This window comes from Muntiacus reevesi, chromosome 4 (assembly GCF_963930625.1).
Source record: "Muntiacus reevesi chromosome 4, mMunRee1.1, whole genome shotgun sequence".
NCBI classification, from domain to species: Eukaryota; Metazoa; Chordata; class Mammalia; order Artiodactyla; family Cervidae; genus Muntiacus; species Muntiacus reevesi.
Genome location: NC_089252.1, coordinates 144,781,702 through 144,804,709, shown reverse-complemented (window position 1 = coordinate 144,804,709; position 23,008 = coordinate 144,781,702). Strand labels below are relative to the sequence as shown.

The 23,008-nt window shown below is 45.3% G+C and overlaps 1 protein-coding gene across 3 annotated transcripts; it reads right to left on the bottom strand.

The window, feature by feature from the left end:
• Positions 1–34: 34 nt before the first annotated feature.
• Positions 35–18,694, bottom strand: SMAGP (small cell adhesion glycoprotein). 3 transcript variants are annotated; one of them, XM_065934381.1, is made up of 4 exons: positions 18,262–18,694; positions 17,313–17,383; positions 2,405–2,485; positions 35–1,747 (listed from the first exon to the last, which is right to left on the bottom strand). In XM_065934381.1, exons 2-4 carry the CDS (start codon positions 17,344–17,346, stop codon positions 1,569–1,571), a joined length of 294 nt encoding a protein of 97 aa, XP_065790453.1. In that variant the 5' UTR covers positions 17,347–17,383; positions 18,262–18,694; the 3' UTR covers positions 35–1,568. The 3 variants fall into 3 exon arrangements, with proteins under 3 accessions (XP_065790453.1, XP_065790451.1, XP_065790452.1); XM_065934379.1 differs by having other exon boundaries at positions 18,257–18,682; XM_065934380.1 differs by lacking the exon at positions 18,262–18,694 and adding an exon at positions 18,050–18,215.
• Positions 18,695–23,008: the final 4,314 nt, after the last annotated feature.

The window sequence follows — 23,008 nt, the reverse complement described above, 5'->3', positions numbered from 1 at the left end:
CTTTTAATGAAGTCTTTCTTTGAAATAAATGCAGGAGTACAAGGCTAAGATTTGACCATTTTCATGAGTTCCATTCTAGATGTTTAGCTTTTTTCCATTTTATTCCCTAAGTGCTTTCAGGTTCTTAAAAGCCTATTAGGCCACAAGAATTCAGAACATAAACTTAGAAATAAGAGAACGATTGAGTCTCCTCATTTGGAGGAGTCTCCTCCTGCCCTTAAGTTTGACTTGAGGAAAATGTTTTTTAGTTGGACAACTTGTTAAGTTGTAAGTTGAGGGTAATCTTCGGTTTTTCCAAAATTCTGTTTGGAGAAATGCTGAAAACTGGAATATAAGTTGCTAAGATGAATTTTTCAACTCTTGGGTCTTACCTTGGGTGGACTTGAGCTTGAAAAATGAAGACAATATAGTTAAGACCTTGAAGGAGGTTTAGTTTAATTCCAAAGTAAACAATGCATGGAGAGTTAGTGAATTCTACCAAAATACTGTACCTTTTAAATATGCCTGATTTTGAGATGGATGAAGTGAGATCCCAGAAGCCTCTCTGGCTTGATAGAAAGGGCACTGGTGGGAAAAGTCACAGGTTGTTCCAGGTTCCCTCTGTGTGCACACAGAATGGATCAGGGACATCCTGGCCCTTGCCAGGATGGAGGCTAAACAACTCACCTCCCAGGGTTTGTTTCTAATGACCCTCTTCTAGGACAAACTTCCCAGGACCATCTCTTGCAAACCCCTGAGATTTTTCTGGGAACTTCTAAAACTTCCCTGGGGCCCCCTTTGCTTGGGAGAAGACACAGGTAAGAGTTGAGTAAGCAAAAAATGGACTTGAACTTGGGCAAACTCTGGGAGACAGAGGACAGGGAAGACTGGCATGCTGCAGTTCATGGGGTCACAGAGAGCCGGACATGACTGAGAGGCTGAACAACAGAGCAGACTCAAAAGTTTGAGCAGAGATAAGTCAGAGTACAAAGATGAGGATGTCCGGCACATGAGAATCTGATTTCTGTATCAACAAATGATTTTAATTCTAATAAAAATAGCATATGTCTGGATTGTTGGGGCATAAGGAGAGGAAGGGCTCAGATTAAGGGACGTGGCATGTTCATCAGGAGGGAGGTCTCCACGGTCTCCTGGCCCTGCTGGCCTGGCCTTTCCTTGTGGTGTCCCACCTCTGGGAATAACCAAGGGTACTCCTTCCACTTGGGTGGTCACTAGGTGACCAGGAAAGGGCAGAGGAGCATCCAGAGATCCCCGACTCTTCTTCCCTTCAGCCTGCAGAAAAAAGTGAAGATGACTAGGCGTATACTCCAGCCAGTGTTGCCCAGTACGGCTCCATCTCACTCATGAGTCAGAAGCTGTGTGACAGGCCTGGCCAGAGACGTGAGCAGCTGGTTTCGTGTCCCCAGTCCATGGTGACAGTGATGCTGGCATTTAGGCCCACGTCCTGGAAGCAGCTCAGGTCTACCCATATCAATGGATGCTCCTCACCGGTTTCAGGTAAAACTTTCACCTAATGAATAGTGTGTTAGCACTGGAACCTGGATAAGCTCCCTGGGGCCTGGGAAATATTAGATGAAATATTCTTCCTTTTCCCTGCCCTTGGCTGAGTCATTCTCCATCAGGACAACGGCGCCGGGCTCGCCATCTGCGGGTTCGTAGGTGACGTAGCTGCCTTTGTTCTTGTACAGGTAAAAGAAGATCAAGATCACGACTGAGAGCAGGGTGAGGAAGACCACGGTGATAACAACTTGGAAAGGAGAGGGAAAATGCAGACATGTTTCAGGATTGGGGCGTCTCAGTAACTCTTGGGGTCCCCTGCTTTAGACGATTCCCTCACTCTTAATGAGGATCCTCCTGCTGTTAACTAGCGTCCACATCCAAGTCCATATTCTCCCACCAAGCCCAACTTCCTTAGTATATGATATCCAGAGTCTCCTTGGGCTTAAGGACTTTTGATTTCTGTCAAAATGAGCTCCCTCTCAACTAGTTCCTGATGATTACGATAGAAACAGGAAGGAGGGAAACAGGAAATCGCTTATCCCAACAGGAAGAGTTTTTAAATCCATAGCCTCCTGTAGGGGTTTCTGATCCCTCCCATCCTCTTTCTTACCACTCAACAAACCACACACACCCTCATCCCTACCCCCACACCCGACTGCAGCACCCGTAGGCAGTGCATCTATTTGTGGCCACCTCCCAACCTCTCATTTACTGGCAGTGCCTCTGATGTGAAGCCTAACTTACATGCCAAAGTGAACCCATTGATAGACTTGGTCTCTAGTTTGTGGTGCTGTTCTGTATAGGGAGAATCTTAGTCCATCACACTGGTTTCCTGGCTGTCTTTGGAGCAAGAGGGCCCCTGAGCTCAGAAGGCCCCTTGGATTTGACTCAGAGTCTTTGTTACCTGCAATGAGAGCTGTGCTGGCTTCAGCTTCCGGGGACAGGGCCTCAGTGGCCTGTAGAATTGTGGTAGCCATCAGTTCTTCTGGAAAATTTAACAAAGTGGAAAAGGAAATAGGGTGGATTCTTTTGTTCTAAAATACATATTTGTCCTTCAATTTCACCACCACCCCCTTCTTCCCTATTCAAACTTTAATCATTTAACTCTTATAGGACATCTGTATAGAAAAACCTGGAGATCAGAGGAGAAAACAAACCACCACAGTGAACACTTTGATAGACTCCTCTCTGTCTAACATAGTTAGAGAATGGGCTCTGGAATCTCTTAGTGGTACAGTGGTTAGGACTCTGCACTTGTACTGCTGAGGGCCCGGGTCTTGATCCCTGGTCAGGGAACTAAGATTCTATAAATGGCACTGCCTGGCAAAAAAATATACACACACACAAACACACATATACATATACACCCGCAAGGTTCAAATCTGAGCTCTATCTTTTACTAGCTGTGTCATTTTTGGAAAATTACCTAGCCCATCTGTGCATCTGCAAACTGGTGATAATAACCTACTTTATAGGGTTGTTGTGTGACATGTAGTAATTCAATAAGGGTATGTTATTGTTAGGAATATATACTTTTACATAAATGAAATCAAATAATGAATGCATATATGTGTACATGTATTTATATTATACAGCACATGCATTTCTTTATTGTTCTTACAAACTCTTTGTAAACATTATTTAAAAATAATGAAGACATTTCTCCTTCCCTTACTAAAACCCTTTTCTACACTTCCAGAGTAGGCCTTGCAATTTGAAAGTTTTTGAAATAAGGCCTCTCCTATCCTAAAATATATCCCATACCTCCTCCTGCTATATTGGTCTATCCGTCCTTCAGAGCCTGGAAGTCCCACTTCTAAAAAGTCACTACCCAGGCTTCCGTTTCCATGAGAAGTCAGGAAGCCTTTCCGTTTTCTCCTAGTCAGTGTTTTACTGTAAGGGCTCCCCAGGTGGCGCTAGTGCTAAAGAACTCGCCTCCCAATGCAAGAGACTTAAGAGACTCTGGCTCGATTCCTACGTCGGGAAGATCCCCTGGAGGAGGGCATGGCAACCCACTCCAGTATTCTTGCCTGGAGAATCCCATGGACAGAGGAGCCTCGTGGGCTACAGCCTATGGGGTTGCAAGGATTTGGACATGACTGAAGTGACTTAACATGTAGGGGTTTGAAAGGTAACAGTTAAGGAAGTATTACTGGAGACTCCCCTGGTGGTCCAGTGCTTAGGAATCCATCTGCCAATGCAGGAGACATGGGTTTGATCCCTGGTCCCATAAGATTCCACATGCCTCGGGGCCACTAAGCCTTTGTGCTGCAATTAGTGAAGCCCACGTGCCCTAGAGCCCGTGCTCTGCAAGAGAAGCCACTGCACTGCCACGAGAGAGAAGCCCCCACTTACTGCAACTGGGGAAAGCCTGCACACAGCAGTGAAGACCCACCACAGCCAAAATAAATAACTAAATGCAGTAAACAATAAATAAACAAAAATTTCCATTCCTGCTGACAACAGACATTTCTTTCAATGTCTATTAAAAAAAAAAATTAATGTGACTGTGGAACAGTGATATCCCAGGGAAAATAGCCTGACTGACCCTGGAAGCACCCACAAGAGGCATCTCAACATGCTCTCAATAATAGTTGTTGTTCAGTTGCTAAGTTGTGTCTGACTCTTTCCCACCCCATGGACTGTAGCCCCCCAGACTCCCCTGTCCATGGAATTCCCCAAGAATACTGGAGTGGGTTGCCATTTCCTCCTCCAGGGGGTCTTTCCGACCTAGGAATTGAACCTGGGTCTCCTGCATCGGCAGGCTGCTGCTTTACCGCTGAGCCACCAGGGAAGCCCAAACAGTAAGAGCAGCACTCGTTAACTCTCACCTTCTGCCAGGTATGTGCCAGGTACACTGGGGTGGGCAAAAGAGACACCTTCTACCTTCACGGAGCTCAGCCACCACCATGCCAAGTTCACAGTTAAGAACTGCGATTCAGGTGGCAAAGGCAACATGCAGGTGAGCATGTGGCAGAGGGGCTGAGATAGTCTTCAGGCAAGAACAGCCTCCCCAGAAGCAGGATTTGACCTGCAAGCTGAAGCAGGGGTAGGAGTTTTCAGGGTGACAGGGGCGAGATATGGAGTACATCCTAGGCAGAGAGAAGAGCCTGCTCAAAGCTCTGAGACGAGAGGACTTGAAGGCCAGTGTGGCTGGAGCACAGGGAGTGAGCCTGATTCCTATCTCGTCTGAGATAGGAATTCCACCCAGGACAAGGGAAATGAAGTCACCAGTGATAGTCTGGTGGGCCTGGGAGCAGTGCAAAGACAGGTCAACGGTGATGAAAGATTTTTTCACACAGGCCACAAGGAAAGCAGAGGTGGGCAGCCTGGATCGCCTCCCCCTCTCGGGGCCACACCAAACCCTTCTCCATCCATTCTCATTTGTAACCAATGGGAACTATATTAACCAGCTCTGCAGGGCTATTGGAAAGGCTAAATGAGAAAACATGCAGGCAAGCATATATAGTAGCTACTACTTAAAATATTATTTAAGGACTTCCCTGGTGGTTCAGTGGTTAAAAATCTGCCTGCCAACGCAGGGGACACAGGTTCATCCCTGGTGCAGGAAGATTCCACTAAGCCCGTGTGCCACATCTAATGAAGCCCATGCACAGAAACAAGAGAAGCCACCTCAATGCAAAGCCTGTGCACTGCAACAAAGAGAAGCCCCTGCTCGCCACAACCAGAGAAAGTCTGTGCAGCAACGAAGACCCAGCACAGCCAAAAATAAATACACTAAAAAACTCTTTCAAAATATTATTTAAGGTGACCTTGTTTATATGCTCAGTGATTCAAAAGGAAAGCTGCTCTGTGTTTGCATCCGGCCCCAGTAAAGTCCTAGATAACCTTGGGGAAGTTACTAAACCTCTCTGAGCCTGTATCTTTTGCATTTGTAAAATAAGAGTGTGGGAGGCAGTTTCTAAAATGAATCCCAATGATCCATCCCCTCCCAGTGTTCACATTTTTGTGTAAGCCCCTCTCTCTGTGTGTTGGCCAGATCCAGTGACTTGCTTCTAACAAACAGAATGCAGTAAAAGTGATGGGCTGCCACTTCTGAGATTCCATCAAATTATCCACCTGGTCACTGCCTCAGACTGCTGCTCCTTGCCTACACATCCCAGGGCTGCATGCCATCTTCCCACAATTGATCTAGAGTGCTCTCAGTTTTGTCTTCCTTAAACATGTGAGAACTTAAGATACACGAAGCACCAAGAAGAATAATGTATGTACAGAAGCTTCAATATAAAGATGAATAGGATTCAATTCAATCAATCAACAATTCACTTTGCATCTACCATGTGCCAGGCCCTGTCATAGATGCCCGGAAAGCAGCAGTGATGCGGTCCCCCCAGGGCCCTGACCATGGAGCTGAGTGAAGGTTCAGAGAACAGATGTATAAGAGTACTGGGAAAGAAAATCCAGGAGGGAAGGTGATTCCTAGTTGGGAAATTCTGCAGATGATCCCAGTTATAACAATTGCCATTTGCTAAGTCCCTACTCTGTGCTGGGTACTTCCTACACATAATTATTAATCCTTAGAATACCAATCATTTCACAGCAGGCGTTTTTATTTGCTAATGTGGACTCCAAAGCTCCTGGGAGAGTTAAGTGACATGCCCTGTGTTACTCATGAAGGAACAGTGGAAGGAGTCAAGATCTGAATCCAGGACTACCCCTCTCAAAGCCCAAGCAAGGTATTTTTTTTTTTTTAATACTTTTTTGGCCACACCACACAGCATTTGGGATCTTAGTTCCCTGATCAGGGACCGAACCCACACCCCCTGCATTGGAAGTACAGAGTCTTAACCACTGGACCGCTGGTAAGTCCCCCCAAGCAAGCCATTTATACTAAACCTTCCTGCCACTAGGGAACATCTTTTTTCCAACAGGGAAAAAAAGGAAAAAGTAGTGAAAGATAACTATGAGGTAGCACAACAAGATTTCCAAAAGTGCAAGGTTTTAAAAGATATGGACAAATTCAGGAAAAACAAAAACAAAAACAGAGGACCACAACCAAATACAGACTGTTGTGCTACAAAGATTGCTTTTAATGTGCACTTGCTCACAGGCGACTGGTGAACAGGGAATGATATCACAATGATACCTGTCATGTTGGTTCATGTACAACTTCAAGCTTTCTACAACTAAAGAGTGAAAAGTGAAAGTGTTAGCTGCTCAGTTGTGTTTGATTCTTTGTAACCCACAGACTGTAGCCCAGTACTTTGCTCTGTCCATGGGATTCTCCAGGCAAGAATACTGGAGTGGGTTGTCATGGCCTCTTCCAGGGGATCTTCCTGACTCAGGGATCAAACCCGAGTCTCCTGTGGCTCCTGCACTGGCAGGCAGGTTCTTTTCCACTAGTGCCACGAACTAAAGAGTACATTTTAGCAACAGAGGAAGACCTTAAGAAACATAAAATTCACGGTAAGTACCTTCCTTGGATGCAGGTATCAGTTGGTTTCCACTTACATTAAGCCATCTGGTGAAGCAATAAATGGAAACGAAAGTGGTACAAAAAATTTTCCCGCTATACAATACATCAGATGAAGGGAGACCCCTATACGAAATTTATGTCTGTATAAAATTTATCTCTATGCAAAAAGCACTAGAAGAAGGCAGATCTTATATCAGATTTTAAATTTTGATGAAAACAGTCTTGGAAGTGACATCTCTCTGGAACCTACCTCTAATCTAGGAGGAAGCACACTCCCCAGGGCACAGGGGTCTAGGACGGACAAGGATTCGAGATTCGACTGTTAGCAGAGATTTGACTGCTAAATTGATTGCTGTTGTGGTTTTAGGGTTCTTGTTACAAAGTTACATAAGTTTTGAGTGTTCTGTCCCAATTCTGTATTTCCTATAAGCCCATTTCCAGTAACGTGATTTCAGAAGGTGAGTCTTTGAAAATAAAATGCACATAAAAGCTAATAGCAGAAACTTGGAGAACCGTGTCAGGAAACTCTACACAGCTCCAGCTGGCAAAGGACACTGGAAGGACAATTTAAAAAGTGTTACATTTGGAGCAAAAACAAGGAAATGGGACATGTCTGCTGTCTGGCACTGAAGCTAAGAGGTTGGAGGTAACAGAGAGATTAGAACTCTCTCAGCCCCTTTTGCCTCTGTCTATCAAAGCGAGAGATTTTTGCACTAAAAGAGTAGTAGGAGCCTTGGCGACATGGGGAAGTGAGTTCAAGAGAAGCGAAGCAAAAAGCACCAGGCTAATCTAAAAGGGATTCAGTTAGGTGACAGTCAAGGGCACTGGAAGAGTACGTACATGGGACAGTTATTGGCGACATAGGAGCTTTTGAGAAAGACAGAGGGGCCAGAAGCCTGAAGGGCCACAGAATGGGGTGGGTTCTATAAACAACTGGTGAAACTTATCATTCCCAGCAAAATTCTAGTACCAGTTATAAGGGACTGCTTTGGGGGTCTTGAACTTGAAACCACAAGCATTAAGAGTTAGCGTGAGACCACTAGGAGCAAGCTAGGTCAGACAAGTCGCAGAGCCTTTTTAGACTGTCCAGAGAATGAGAAATTAAAAAGTTAATTCAACAAGTATTTATGGAGTGTGTACTTTGGACCAGCCTCTGTTCGATTATAGATTAGTTAGGTTATAGATTAGTGAACACAACAGGCAAAAACTCATGCATTCAGTTCCTTAAAAAAATTAAATAGAATTATCACATGATCCAGCAATTCCACTTCTGGGTATTTATCCAAAAGAAATAAGGCAGGAACTGGGACAGCTATTTGTATACCAATGTTAACAGCAGCATTATTGAGTGAAACAACTCAAATGTCCATCAACAGATGAACAGATAAACAAAAGATGGCATAGTTGTGTGTGTGTGTGTGTGTGTGTGTGTGTGTGTGGCAGGAACTGGGACAGCTATTTGTATACCAATGTTAACAGCAGCATTATTGAGTGAAACAACTCAAATGTCCATCAACAGATGAACAGATAAACAAAAGATGGCATAGTTGTTTGTGTGTGTGTGTGTGTGTGTGTGTGTGTGTGTGTGTGTATGTGTGTGTGTGTGTGCGCGCGCGCACGCGCGCGTGCTTCCCTGGTACCTCAAATGGTACAACACAAGAGACCTGGGTTTGATCTCTGCATTGGGAAAATCCCATGGAGAAGAGAATGGCTATCCACTCCTATATTCTTGCCTGGAGAATTCCAAGGACAGAGGAGCCTGGTGGGCTACAGTCCATGGAGTTGCAAAGAGTCAGAAATGACTGCGCAACTAACACACACATACATGTGTACGTGTATACACACACACACACACATGATGGAATATTACGAAGCATTAAAAAGGAAGGGTGTTCTGACACATGCTACAATATGGATGAATTTTGAAGATATCAAGCTAACTGAAGTAAGCCAGTCACAAAAGGACAAATACAACATGATTCTACTTATTTGAGGTACCCAGAATAGTCAAATTCTGGGTTCCAGAAAGTAGTTATCAGCAGCTGAGAGGAGAATGAGGGGATACTGTTTAACAGGTACTGAGTTCAGTTCGGGATGACAAGAAAGTTCTAGAGATGGATGATGGTGATGACTGCAGAACAATGTGAATGCACAGAATGCCATTGAACTGCATCCTTTAAAATGGTAAATTTTATGTTGTGTCTAATTTTACCACAATTAAAAAAAAAACATTTTGTCATACAATTTACATCCTGATTGGAGGAAGATGGAGCACAAACAGATAAAGAAGTAAAGATTGTACTATATTAGACTTTGGTTAGTGCTATGTAGAAAATAAAAGTAGGAAAGGGAATCAGGAGTTGGACTGTGAATGGGGTGACCAGGGAGGTGACGAAGTTTTCACTGCTGAGAGTGCAGGTTCAATCCCTGGTCAGGGAACCAAGATCCCACAAGCTGCATGGTGCACCAAAAAAAACCCAACAACTGAGATTTCCTGGTGGTCCAGTGCCTGGGAGTCCACGTGCCAATGCAGGGGACATGGGTTCAATCCCTGGTCTGAGAAGATTCCACAAGCCTTGGGGCAACTTCACAACTACTGACCCCATGCTCTATAGCCTGTGCTCTGCAACAAGAGGAGCCACCACAATGAGAAGCCCAAGAACCCCAACCAAAGAGCAGACCCCGCTCACTGTGACTAGAGAAAGCCCAAGCAAAGCAACAAAGACCTAGGACAACCATAAATAAATAAAAAAACTGGAATCTGGGGAAGAGGTCTGGACTGGAGATTTAAAAAGTCAGCACAGGGCTTCCTTGGTGGTTTAGTAGTAAAGAATCTGCTTGCCAATGCAGGAGATACAGGTTCGATCCCTGACCCGGAAAAATCCTGCATGCTGCAGAAAACAACTCAGAGTCTGTGTTCTAGAGCCCAGGAGTCACAACTACTGAAGCCTGCATACCCTCGAGCCCGTGCTCTGCAACAAGAAAAGCCACTGCAACAAGAAGCCCGAGCACTGCAATGAAGAGTACTCAGCACAACTAGAGAAGAGCCTTCACAGCAACCAAGACCCAGCACAGTCATAAATAAATAATTTTTTAAAAATTTAATAAATAAATAAATAAATAAAAAGTCAGCATATTTACAAACATGAGACTGAATGAGATCACCAAGAGAGTAAGTATAGATGAAGAGGACCAAGGACTGAGCCCAGGGAGGGTCAGGAGGCTGAGGAGTAGCAGCCAAACAGACCAAGTAGAAGGACTACCAGGCTTTGTCGTGCAAAGGTCATGAGTCACTTTGACAAGAGAAGTTTGGGCAAGTGCTGAGTATAAATCCCTGGTTTACAGGGGGTTCAAAAAAAAGAGAGAAGGCAACCTAAATGTCACTTGACAGATGAATGGATGAGAAGATGTGGTACGTACACACACACACACACACACACACACACACACAGTGGAATATTACTCAGCCATAAAAGGAATGAAATAATGTCATTTGCAGCAACATGGATGGACCTAGAGATTATCACACTAAGTGAGCCAAAGACAAACATGATATGATGTTGCTTATACGTGGAATCTAAAAAAAAATAAATGAACTTATTTATAAAACAGAAATAAACCCAGACACAGAAAACAAATTTATGGCCACCAAAGGGGAGAGGGGGAAATTAGGAGCTTGGGATTAACATATTCATGCAACTATCCATAAAATAATTAACCAACAAGGGGCTACTGTATAACACAGGGAACTATATTCAGTATTTTTTAATAACCTATAAGGGAAAAGAACCTGAAAAAGAATAGATATATATGTATCTACTGAATAACTGAATCATTGAATCATTTTGCTATATACCTGAAACTAACACAATGTGTAAGTCAATAATTACACTTCAGTAAAAAAGAAAAAAGGGGAAAAAAAAAAGAAAGAAAGAAAAAAGGGGAAGGAAAGGCATTGAAGGCAGAATATAAACTCATTTTTTGCAAAGGTGAGCAGGGAAATAGAGCAATAGCTGGAGGGGGGAAGAGAGTTCAAGTTTTTGGTTTTGCTTTTTGGATGGGAGAAATGACAGAATGTTTATGTATGGATACGAATGACTCAGATGAGAGGGAACAATTGACGGCTGGAGCCATGTTCTTGAAGGGACAGGATCCAGGGCACAGATGGAGCGATTGGCTGCGGACAGCAGAGATCACTCATGATGAATGTGCACGTGGGCACAGAGGCGGGTAGTATGTAGATGGGGGCAGGGGAGCCTTTGGTAGTTCTGAGAACTCTAATTGGCTCCAGAAAATAGAAGGTCATCAGCTTAAGAGTAAGGATGGGGAGGGGGTGGGTTAGGGGAGTTGAAGGTGCTGTCTGAGTAGCTAGCATCTCATCCCAGAACACATAAGAGTGTTTACGATATCTCTGTGGACTAACACAGCCTGGCTTTATTAAGGACTAAGTGGGGTAGTAATTGGCCATCAAGGAACAGAGTGATGCCAGTCTAAACAGAGCTTCTTCCGCTAGGATTTGACCTTAGTTCTTTTTGAATTGATATTATTATGACAGACCATGCCAGGGCCAAATTAAGGCCTTAATGTAATTCAAAATAAAACTGTTAAATCCAAAGACAGATATAACAAAGTCCAATAATACATTTTCCCCAATGGTAACAACTCAGCTTTTTTGCTAGTGTTTAAAAAATAGTGAGGGGGACTTCCCTGGCGGTCCAGTGGCTGGGAGTCCATGCTCCCAATGCTGGGGGGCCTGGGTTAGATCCTTGGTCAGGGAACTAGACCCCACATGCCACAACTAAGACCCAGCACAGCCAAATAAATAAAAATAAACAAATATTTTAAAAAATATACATAAATGAGTGGCTAGGACTCTGTGTTCTTGCTCCTGAGGGCCCAGGTTCAATCCCTGCTCAGGGAATTAAGAGCCCACGGGTTGGGCAGTGCAGCCCCCCAAAAAGTAAATATCAAATTCTTTGCAAGAGCTTTTGTTTTAGTGTTCTGCCTTATTGGTGGCCTTCCACACAGGCTTAGAATGGACGGCTTAGTGTCCTTTGGGTAAATATAGATCCCAGTAGACCCAGGGAAGTTTTGGCAAATTTGTGAAAGACACAAAGTTAGAGGAGCCACTGATAAGTTGATAAACAGAGATTAAAAATGACTGGAGAAATGGGCCAGATTTAACAAGAGGAGAATTCAACAGACTCCTTGCTCTTAGGTCCAGGAAATCAACTACTCACAAATAAAGCAGGGGGAAGCCACAGCTGAGTGGCAGCATCTATAAAAGACTTACAGTGGGATCACTAGAAACTCATTGATGCTGGAAGCACAGACCTCAAAACAGCAGTGAAAGCGACAGGGAGATGGTAGGATTTTGGACGCTTTTTAATTCCTTCTATATCTTTTCCTTTATCTTTCAAATTTCTCATGATGATAATGACTTTTATAATCCTGAAATATTTAAAACTTGCTCTTATTTTAGGCACCCTGAATATAAATATGGCCTCTAATAATGATATCAGCAGTGTAGTTCCACTCTGTGCTACTCCGAGGCTGCTGAGTTGTGTCTGGGTGTCTTTGAGTTGAGCAGCCAACACAGTGAATGGCTTGGAAACCACATCAGATAAGGAAAGCTTGCAAAAGAAAGCTCAGAGTGAAAAGCTGGTCAGGAAGCAAAGACTAGGACCTGAGTTCTGTCTTTGAATATATCAACTTGTACAAGAGGACTAGTGGCAGAAACTAATGGGAGATGGGTGTCTCCCCCAGAGAATGAAGGGCAAAGCTGGACAGATGCTTCATGGGGAACGGGAAAGAGAATTCCAGCTCAGAAAGGGCAGCTGAACTAGCTGACCCTCCAAGATTTTTCTCAGTCTTAATGTTAGAATTTTTGAAAATTTGAAGTGTTTTATCAGAATTCTCTTCAAAATCAAATTTTCACACTGGTGACATCTCAGTGAAATCTGTAGTTTGTTAATAGTATCATGCCAGTGTTAATTTCTTGGTCTTCACAAACATACTGTGGTCCTCTGTATCAATGTCAAATGTACCAACGACATTTGAAGTAACTGAAGGGTATTGTACTATTTTTCCAACTTTTCTATAAACTTAAAATTATTCCAAAGTAAAATGTCTATTAAAAACATAAAAAAATTTTAAGGAATCTAAAAAAGACTGGGTATATGTTTATGTATATAACTGGTTCACTTTACTATACAGCAGAAACTAACACAACAGTGTAAATCAACTATACTTCAAAAAAAAAAAAAATCAGGGACTCTGCTTCCGCTTCAGTGGTTAAAACTTTTGAGCTTCCACTGCATGAGGCAGAGGTTGGATCCCTTGTCAGGGAACTAAGATTCCACACGTCAGGTCGTGTAGCCAAAAAAAACCACCAAAATTTGAACTCAACTCTCTGCAGAAGAATTTTTCTCAGACTACAGGTCACAGGGTGTTCAAGTGAATGAGCTGGGGCCTTTGGGCTGACACAAGACTTGAACCCATGTCTCTTATGTCTCCTGCATGGGCAGTCGGGTTCTTTACCACTAGTGCTACTTGGGAAGCCCAAGTATCACAATGGTAATCTATATTTATGACTTAGAGTTCACAAAACATACGCTATTTTATCTCCACCCCAAGAATGTGATGTAACTAGGGTTCATGTTATCACTACGGACAAGCCAAAAAACTGAGGCAGCTCAGCAAGCTTCATCCACCAGCCCCAAGTCACTCAGCAGTTGGCTGGGCCAGGCTACAAATCTGTCTCCTCACTTCAAGGTTCTCTCCAAAGTCTGGAACCATCCCTGTTCACTCCAGCCTGAACATTTTGTTGAACTGTCCACTGGGTTTGGTTCTCAAGAGCTTGACTGCAGGATGGAAAGGGTGTTCAAAAGCACTGTTTGCAAGAGTGACACATATCTGAATGTCCATCAGCAGAGGAATGATTAAATAAATGACAGGTCATTCACTCTGGAAATAGTACACAGTTGTTAAAAAGAATGTGGTAGATCTGCAATTACTGGAACAGAATATATGGTTAGACAAAAAAAGCAAATTGCTAGGGCAGTATGTGTATTATGATTACATGTTTGTAAAGAAAAAGCAAGTTAAAATAAAACTATAAACACACACACACACACACACACACACACACACACACACACACAGAAGTCTAGAAGGTTATTCCCTGAGGGGGATGTAATAGCTTTGTAATGAAAAAACAACAACAACGAAATAAACTAAGTTCAGGAAACCTGGCATTAAGTGGAAGGAACGGTTTACTTCCATGATCTCCTTTTCCTCTCCGGTTTCTCTCCTGTCTCCTCTTCCAAACAAAGGAATAAGAATGCTACTTTGTCCCTTCCCTTCTTAGACATGGAAAGACTGTAGCACTGATTTTCTTTAAGGAGGGAGGCCTGGGGCTGAGGACCACAAGATTTGAGATTTGAGGCTCCACCCAAATCCTAACCTACAGTAAATGAACTTTAAGATCTATTTGGCTCACCTACCTTTTTTCTTTGTTGTTATAGTTAACCTAGATACTGGTTGGTTTCTTTGTGGCCCTTGTTCCTGGGCTAAATCTCTTATCACTGAGACATCAGATCCTTTGCCACCTGAGTCTACCAACCTACTTATTTGCTCTAGCCCTGCCCAGCACAGGGCGGCTCCCCCAGTTCTCCTTTCCATGGGAACCCGCCCTGGAATTCTGCTTCCTTTCTTCTTCCTTCTTTTTCATGTGCCCCAGCCACGGGGTGGAGTGGCTAAGAACAGTACACTATGATGGAAAGAATACAGGCTTTAGAATAAATCAGACTTGGCTCAATATCCTGCCTCTGCCATTATCAGTTGCTTAACCTTGGGAGAATTTCTTAACCTCTGAACATTTAACTTCTCTGAACCTGTTTTTGCTTCTTTAAAATGAGAATGAAACATTCTCACAGGACTTTCCTGATGGTCCAGTGGTTGGGAATCTGCCTGCCAATACAGGGGACACAGGACTGATCCCTAGTCTGGGAAGATCCCACATGCCTCAGGGCTACTAAGTCCATGCACCACAGTTAATGAAGCCCACTCACACTAGAGCCCATGGTCTGCAACAAGAGAAGTCATCGCAAAGAGAAGTCTGTGCATAGCAACAAAGAGTGGCACCCACCTGCTGCAACTAGAGAAAGCCCGTGCACAGCAATGAGCACCCAGTGTAGCCAAAAATAAACAAATAAATAAATTTTTAATAAGTGCTCACAGGACTGTGATGAAGAATAAGCAAGATGAAAAACCCTGAGCGTCTAATCTAGAGTGAGGACAACCTAGTGTGATTAGGTGGCAAGGGATTGGGCTTTATCTGGTGGGGTGGGCAGAGCCCACAATGTCAAGAAACTTACACCCTATGTACAACAGGCAACATGCTAGGATCCAATAACAAGTGTTGTAGAGATGTAGAGAAATTGGAACCCTATGCATTGCTGGTAAGAACGTGAAGTGTACAGCTACCCTGGGAAACAGTATGACAGGTCTTCAAAAAATTAAACAGAATTACCACACATTCTTGCAATTCCACTTCCAGGTATAAATCCAAAAGAATTGAAAGCAGGGACTCAAAGAGATATTTGTAAAACCACGTTCGCAGCAGCAGTATTCACAACAGTCAAAAGATGGAAGCAAACCAAGTATCTATTGATGAATGAATGGATAAAAAAAAGATATATACATATATATATGTATATAATATTATTTAGCCTTAAAAAGGAAGGAAATTCTGACACATGCTACAAAATGGATGTGTCTCGGAAATGTAATGCTAACTGAAATAAGCCAGACACAAAAGGACAAATTTTGTGTGATTCCACTTACACTACGTACTTAGTCAAATACAAACAGATTGAAAGTATAATGGTGGTAGCCAGGGGCTGTGGGGGAAGTGGAATGAAGAGTTATTATTTAATAGATACGGAGGTTCAGTTTGAGAAGGTGAAAAGTTCTGGAGATGGATGGTGGTGATAATTGCAGAGCAACGTGAATGTCAATCAATACTAACAGCACTGAACAACAGGCCAAAAAATAATCAAAATGGTAATATTTATGTTTATCTTACCACAAACTTAAAAAAAAAAAAAAGAAGAATGTATATAGTTCTCCTTTTGCCCAAGTCTTAATTTCTTAGCTGCCAGGCAAGCACCTCTTTTCTTCCCTACAGGCAGGTATACTCTGGAGGCCCTCTGTCCTCTCCCTCAGGATACGCTCCAGGGGAAGCACAGGCTCTGCGGCTCACGAGAGGAGGCATTGCCTTCGTCTGGAATCCCCGCTGCACCCCTCTTGGCCTGTATAAACCTCACGCATCCTTCAAGCGTTAGCGCTTCATCCCCTTCCCCACTCATGAAGCTTGTACTGACTAATCTAGCTGGCTACCCACTTTTCCCTTTTCTTATCTCTCAGCAGACAACTAAAGGTCTGAATCGTGTTCATCACCACACAGGACAGCGTCTTCAACCTCCCCTGGGCTTCTCACTCACTTCCACAACAGAAAAGCAGAGAATGTCTGTGCTCATGACAAATGAGACCGTATATGAAAACAAACGTATATACACTAACCAAGGTTTCATTCTTCCCTCATCCTAATTAACATGCAATGAAAACAAGCTCAGTTTGTCCAGCTAAGCTTGGTTATGAAATGAAAAGTGGGACTCCATTCTCAATGTGAAGCGGAAGAACTGGCCTGAGGAACAAGGGCTAACAACAGTTCCAGGGAACAAGGGGTTTTTGAAGCTGGAGTGAATCATCAGAGGAGTGGAATTAGAAAGCAGGCAGAGGGACTTCCCTGGCCGTCCTGTGGTTAAGAATCTGCGCCTCCACTCTCGGGGGCCAGGTTCAGTACCTGGTGAAGGAACTAGGATGACACATGGCAGAGATTTGGAGAAATCCCACACAGGACCAGGGGGAGAAAAACAAGCAGAATTCCTTCCCTGGAATAGATGGACTTTCTTACAAGCACCCAGTAATAATAACCCACGTTTTTGAGCGCTTACTAAATACCAGACGCTGTGCTGTTTTACATGGATTATCTCATTTCACCCACACAGATAATCTCTTAATGTACTATTTCCCCCATTTTACAAGCGAGTAGACTGGCACTGAGAGGGTAGATAATTCACTCAAGGTCTCAAAGCTCTAAGTGGTACCAGGAACCGGCCCAGGTCCATGAAACTCCAGATTCAAACTCTACTGAAGTGTGCATCAGGTCGCCTTTGGCTTCCTCCCGGGTTTTGTGCTGTCAGGCAGGTGGAGACTGGTAGAAGAGTCTTCCCTTCTGGGCTGAGGCCTCAGGGAATTCCGGAACACGGCTGGGGGTGAGGGGCTTGAACTGGGAGAGACGCTCACCCACCTGGTGGAGGAGGCGTGGTTGGGAAGCTAGCCATCGCGGCAGGTGGACGGGCACCGGTAGGAGGTGCGGGCCTGCAGGAAAAGGGACAAAGCCCAGCGTGAGGTGGGTGGGCCCGTGCCTGGGGCTGAAAACGACCGGAAATCCCAAGAAAGCCTCTGGGGCCAGGTTTTCCGGAACCCCTCCCCCTCCCCTACCCCTTTCCCCTTTGAGCGCCTATCCCGAGATCCTCTCACTGGGCCAGCACATTTACCTAGGAGGTTTATCAAGGCCTGAGAAAGTTAGGTAAAAGTCTGCAAATTAGCAACGGGCCCGGGTTCGCCCAGGCGCGGTTGACAGGTTCCCCCCCTACCACCGGCTCTCTCCCAGCCCGCGAGTGGGGGGAGCCGTCCGCTAGGTGTCAGGAGAGCGCAGGGCGGGCAGGCCCCCGGCCCAGGCTTGGCGGCGGCGCGGGGGCAGGGACCGGCCCCGCTGGGGGAGCCAGGCGCGGGGCACCGGAGGGAGGCTCCTCCGCCGTCCCCCGGCCCGTCCGAGACGGCCGGTTGTCGGGGCTCGGCTCGCCGCCCCCCAGTGCCCCTCGGTCGTGCGCTGCGCCGTCCGCGCGGTCTACCGACCCCCGTTGGCCGGGCCCCCGGGCCCGCCCCCCACCTGGCCCTGCCGAGACTGGGACACCCTGGGGCCCTCGCCGCGTCCACGATCGTCGGGGCTCGCGCCCCCCGCCCCGCCCCGGCCCCCTTTACCGCGCCAGGCAGGGCTCGCTGCGCTCCGAGGGCGGCCCGTCCCGGGCACCGGTTCCGAGCCGCCGCGACGGGAGGCTCCAGCCGAGGCCCAAGGTCGGCCGCTCTGCGTTTCAGTTCCTCCGCGGCCGCGGTGACTGCGGTGTGAGTGTGGGCGCCCGGCGCGCCCGGCCCTCCCGCCCTGCGCAGTCCCCTCCCCCGCGTGCTCACCTTACCAGTCGGACGGGCGGCGGGGACGGGCGGGCGCCGCGCGTCCCTCTCAACTCGACGGGGGTGGGCACCGCAGGCAACGTGGGGACCCGCTGGGGACTCGGAGCCGAGGAAGCGAGCAGGGACGCGCAGAGTTAGCTGCCGAGGCCGGCGGGAGTAGGGGTGGGGGTGGGGTGGGGGCGGCCGACTGGGTGGGACAGGAAAAGAGGAGAGAAACCGCCCTCTGCAGGTTCCCTCTGCCCGCCGGGCCGCCTCTTGCTCCCCCGGGAGGAAAGGCTGTTTTTCCTCGTCCGATTGTCACTTTACTCTCCATCCGGAGCCGCTTCCTCCCCCGCCTGCCTCGAGGATCCGGAGGGCACGGGATGTGATGAGCCCCGGGGTTAGTGCGATCCATCCGCTTTCCCCGCCACCGACATTATTTGAATTTTCGGCAGATGAAAAGTTACATTTCACTGGCGTTTGCATGTCATTTACGTAAATAGGTCTGTGTGCAGAAGCTTGGAACCCAAGCTAACGTAGTGGGCACACCTCGGGTCGGGGAGCAGGTGGGGTGCGGTGGGGAGAGGAACGATGCCGAATTCTTCTGAGGTGATGTAGTGCAGAGGTTAAGAGCCTCGTGGACTTTGGACTCAAACAGTCCCAACTCCGCTGCTTCTCAGCCGTGTGACTTTGGGCAGATTAGTTAACATCTCTAAAATCTGATCCCTAATCGCTGTAATGGGGGACTGAAAAATCATGCCGTTTCAGTGTGGTTCTACCACCTGGGAAACACCTCCATTTGAGACTTAATGCCAGACTCTAGTCACCTCTTGACTCACTTCTTTGTGGCAGGAAATGTTCCCAGTTAATGAGGAGCTCGATGAGTAAGGCTGTAATGTTAGTATTAACGCGGGCTCTGGAATCTGCACTGCTGTTTGATCTTGGGACAGTTCTGTTTCATTTCTCTTATCTGGAGCAGTACCTGTCTCACAGAATTACTGTGGGGATGGAATGAGTTCATATATTTAAAGCATTAGAAGCTTACCTGGCACAGTACTAAGTGCTCAGTAAATGTTATCTTGGCTTCCTACTTAAGAGTTAGAACTCTGTTACTCATCTTCCCTCTCAGTGTTACGGACTTCTGTGCTTGCTTCTTATTCCTGGAAGGAGTTCTTTAGCTTTGGGAATCAATATTATATAAATCAGATAGAGACAGGAATTGTACTTGTTCATTTGGGAAACAAGGACTGAAAGACAGAGTCTCAGAGAATTAGGGCCATCAGTTCAGTTCAGTTCAGTCGCTCAGTCGTGTCTGACTCTTTGCGACCCCGTGAACCTCAGCATGCCAGGCCTCCCTGTCCATCACCAACTCCCGGAGTCCACCCAAACCCATGTCCATCGAGTCGGTGATGCTATCCAACCATCTCATCCTCTGTCGTCCCCTTCTCCTCCTGCCCTCCATCTTTCCCAGCATCAGGGTCTTTTCAGATGAGTCAGCTCTTCACATCAGGTGGCCAAAGTAGTGGAGTTCCAGCTTCAGCATCAGTCCTTCCAATGAACACCCTGGACTGATCTCTTTTAGGATGGACTGGTTGGATCTCCTTGCAGTCCAAGGGACTCTCAAGAGTCTTTTCCAACATCACAGTTCAAAAGCATGAATAGGGGCATAGAGTGAGGGAAAAAAGCAAAGAATACCCTAACAATCTGGAGGGGTGGGAATGGGTGGGAGGTGGGGGGGGGGTTAAAGAGGGAGGGGACACATGTATACCTATGACTGATTCGTGTTGATGTATGGCAGAGACCAACATGATATTGTGAAGCAATTTTCCTTCAGTTAAAAATAAATAAGTTTTGGGGGGAAAAAAGCAAAGAATAAATAAAATAATAAGTAAGCAAAGATAGTTGCTTTTATTCCCAAAGATACAATTTGATTGGTTAAAAAAAGGAAAAAACAAAATAAGTTGATTAAATTCATTTACTTAAATATATATTCAAAGATACAGCAGTTGTCAGTGAGGAAAAAGAAAGTCCACGTGTGAGAAAACTACCAATCCAACCAAGAAAGGCAAAGAAAGTTAACACGTAGGCAAGATGTATGTAAGTTAATAAAAAGGTAAGCCTGGTCAGTCCTCAGATAAAAGAATAGAAGAGAAAAGGAAACTCAAATCCTAAGGGTTAATTGCAGAGGTGGACAACTACTTGCTTTTATTGACAAACTGACAATGAATTACAGAGAAAGTTGAGATTTTTCTTGTATCTGGGTCAGTCTCCCCCATGGCATATTCCATTATACTTTTTTCCTAATACTTTAAAAATTATTTTTTTTTTATTCATTTATTTTTGGCTGTGCTGTGTCTTCATGGCTTAGCTTGGTCTTTCTCTAATTGCGGCAAGCGGGGACTACCCTTCCTTGTGCTCTGCGGGCTTCTCATTGTGGGGCTTCTCCTGTGGGGCATGGGCTCAGTAGTTATGGCACATGGGCTTAGTTGCCTCAAGGCATGTGGATCTTCCTAGACCAGGAATTGAACCCACAGTGGCAGGCGGTTTCTTAACCACCGGACCACCAAGGAAGTCCCTCCACTATGTTTGAAGATTGTTAGAACCACAGACTCTCAGAAACCATCCAGTCTAACTGACTACTGATTTGCTGTTACTTTTACAATTTAATGTGAAGGTTCATAGTCTCTCAGAAGCATCTTTTTTTCTGTTTAAAATGTAACCTTAAAAGGTTTGCTGGTACCTGATTTTATCCATGTAGGTACATGCCATTCATTTTAAAGTGTAAACATGCAGAAAAATAGGATCCATATGCATGCACAGACTGGTTCCAAATTGGGAAAGGAGTATGTCAAGGCTATATATTGTCACCCTGCTTATTTAACTTATATAGAGAGTACATAGTGCAAAATGCAGGGCTGGATGAAGCACAAGCTAGAATCAAGATTGTGGGGAGAAATATCAATAACTTCAGATATGCAGATGATACCCTTATGTCAGAAAGCAAAGAAGAATTTAAGGAATTAACGAGCCTCTTGATGAAGGTGAAAGAGGAGCGTGAAAAAGTTGGTTTAAAACTCAACATTCAGAAAACTAAGATCAGGGCATCTAGTCCCATCACTTCACAGCAAATAGATGGGGAAACAATGGAAACAGTGACAGACTTTATTTTCTTGGACTCCAAAATCAGTATGGAAGGTGATTGCAACCATGAAATTAAAAGACGCTTGCTTCTTGAAAGAAAAAGCAATGACAAGCCTAGACAGCATATTAAAAAGCAGAGACATTACTTTGCCTACAAATGTCCATCTAGTTAAAGCTATGGTTTTTCCAGTTGTCATATATGGATGTGATAGTTGGACAATAAAAAAGGCTAAGCACCGAAGAACTGATGCCTTCGAACTGTGGTGTTGAAGACTTGAGAGTCCCTTGGACAGCAAGGAGATCAAACCAGTCAGTCCTAAAGGAAATCAACCCTGAATATTCATTGGAAGGATTGATGCTGAAGCTGAAACTCCAATACTTTGGCCACCTGATGCGAAGAGCCGACTCATTGGAAAAGACCCTGATGTTGAGAAAAATTGAAGGCAGGAGGAGAAGGGGACGACAGAGGATGAGATGGTTGGATGGCATCACCAACGCAATGGACACGAATTTGAGAAAACTCCAGGAGATGGTGAAGGACAGGAAAGCCTGGTGTGCTGCAGTGTATGGGGTCTCAAAAAGCCGGACACAATTGACTGAACAACAACATGTATGCACATGCTCAGCACCCACTTTAGCATAAAATAAACAATACTGTAAGCAGTGTGTCCTCTGCTCTCTGGTGTATCCCGTATATCCTGGATATGTCTTGTCTCTAGTATTCTCTGAATATTTTACCTGGTCTGTCAATAGTCTCCTTCACATTGCTGGAAGTCAGGGATTGAGTGATGGTCTTGCAATTATTCTAGATGCATACAGATAGGTGATGAATGATGCCTCAGGTGGTGGTGAGCTACTAGCGTTCTCCAAGTATTAAATGCCAGACTTCAGAAGCTGGAGCAGCCATCCTATGGCAACAGACCTCCAGCGGCCTCCGGGTAGAGGGTAAGACATATTCATCTCTGCCCAGTTTTCAGCCCCTTCCTGTGCTGCTGCCAGGATGGCGGTCTTCTAAGTCCTAGTCTAATAAGTTCTGTCAAAGCACTACCTTTGAACCAGCCACAACTTCACCATTTTTCAAATTAGGATAAACAATTTGATTCTTAACTGGGACCATCTGCCCTAGATAGGCGAAATGATTACTCATGCCCAGCTTACTAGCCCTCTCCCCAGTCTTTCTGAAGCCTCCAGGAGCGCCATATGCAAGTGGAGGGTCAGTCTCACATAGTACAGTTTTCCACTTCATCTGTGCCTCTTTTGTGGAAGTTACCTTGAGTGCTCATCTCCCCACCAATAGACCAAGGACCCCAGAAGTCCTCTCTGGCATACTCTCCGAAGAGGATCAGTTTCCTAGGAGATGAGGGTCAGGGAAAGCACAGTAGAGAAAAGGCTTAAACTGGGGTTTTGCCTTGGGAGGAGCATTCTAAGCAGGTCCTAGAGGGCCTTGGACAGCCAGGAGGCCTGTATTCCTAGCATTCCCCCACCCCTTCCATTAGTCCTGGAGTATCACCCACAGCAGTGACTGAGTGCCAGGGGAGTGGGATGCCTTCTAGGAGAGGAATTAAAATATAGGCAGGAGGACGTTTATAGGGGGATATGCAACCTCACTCCATTAGAGATCCTTTGAAGTTT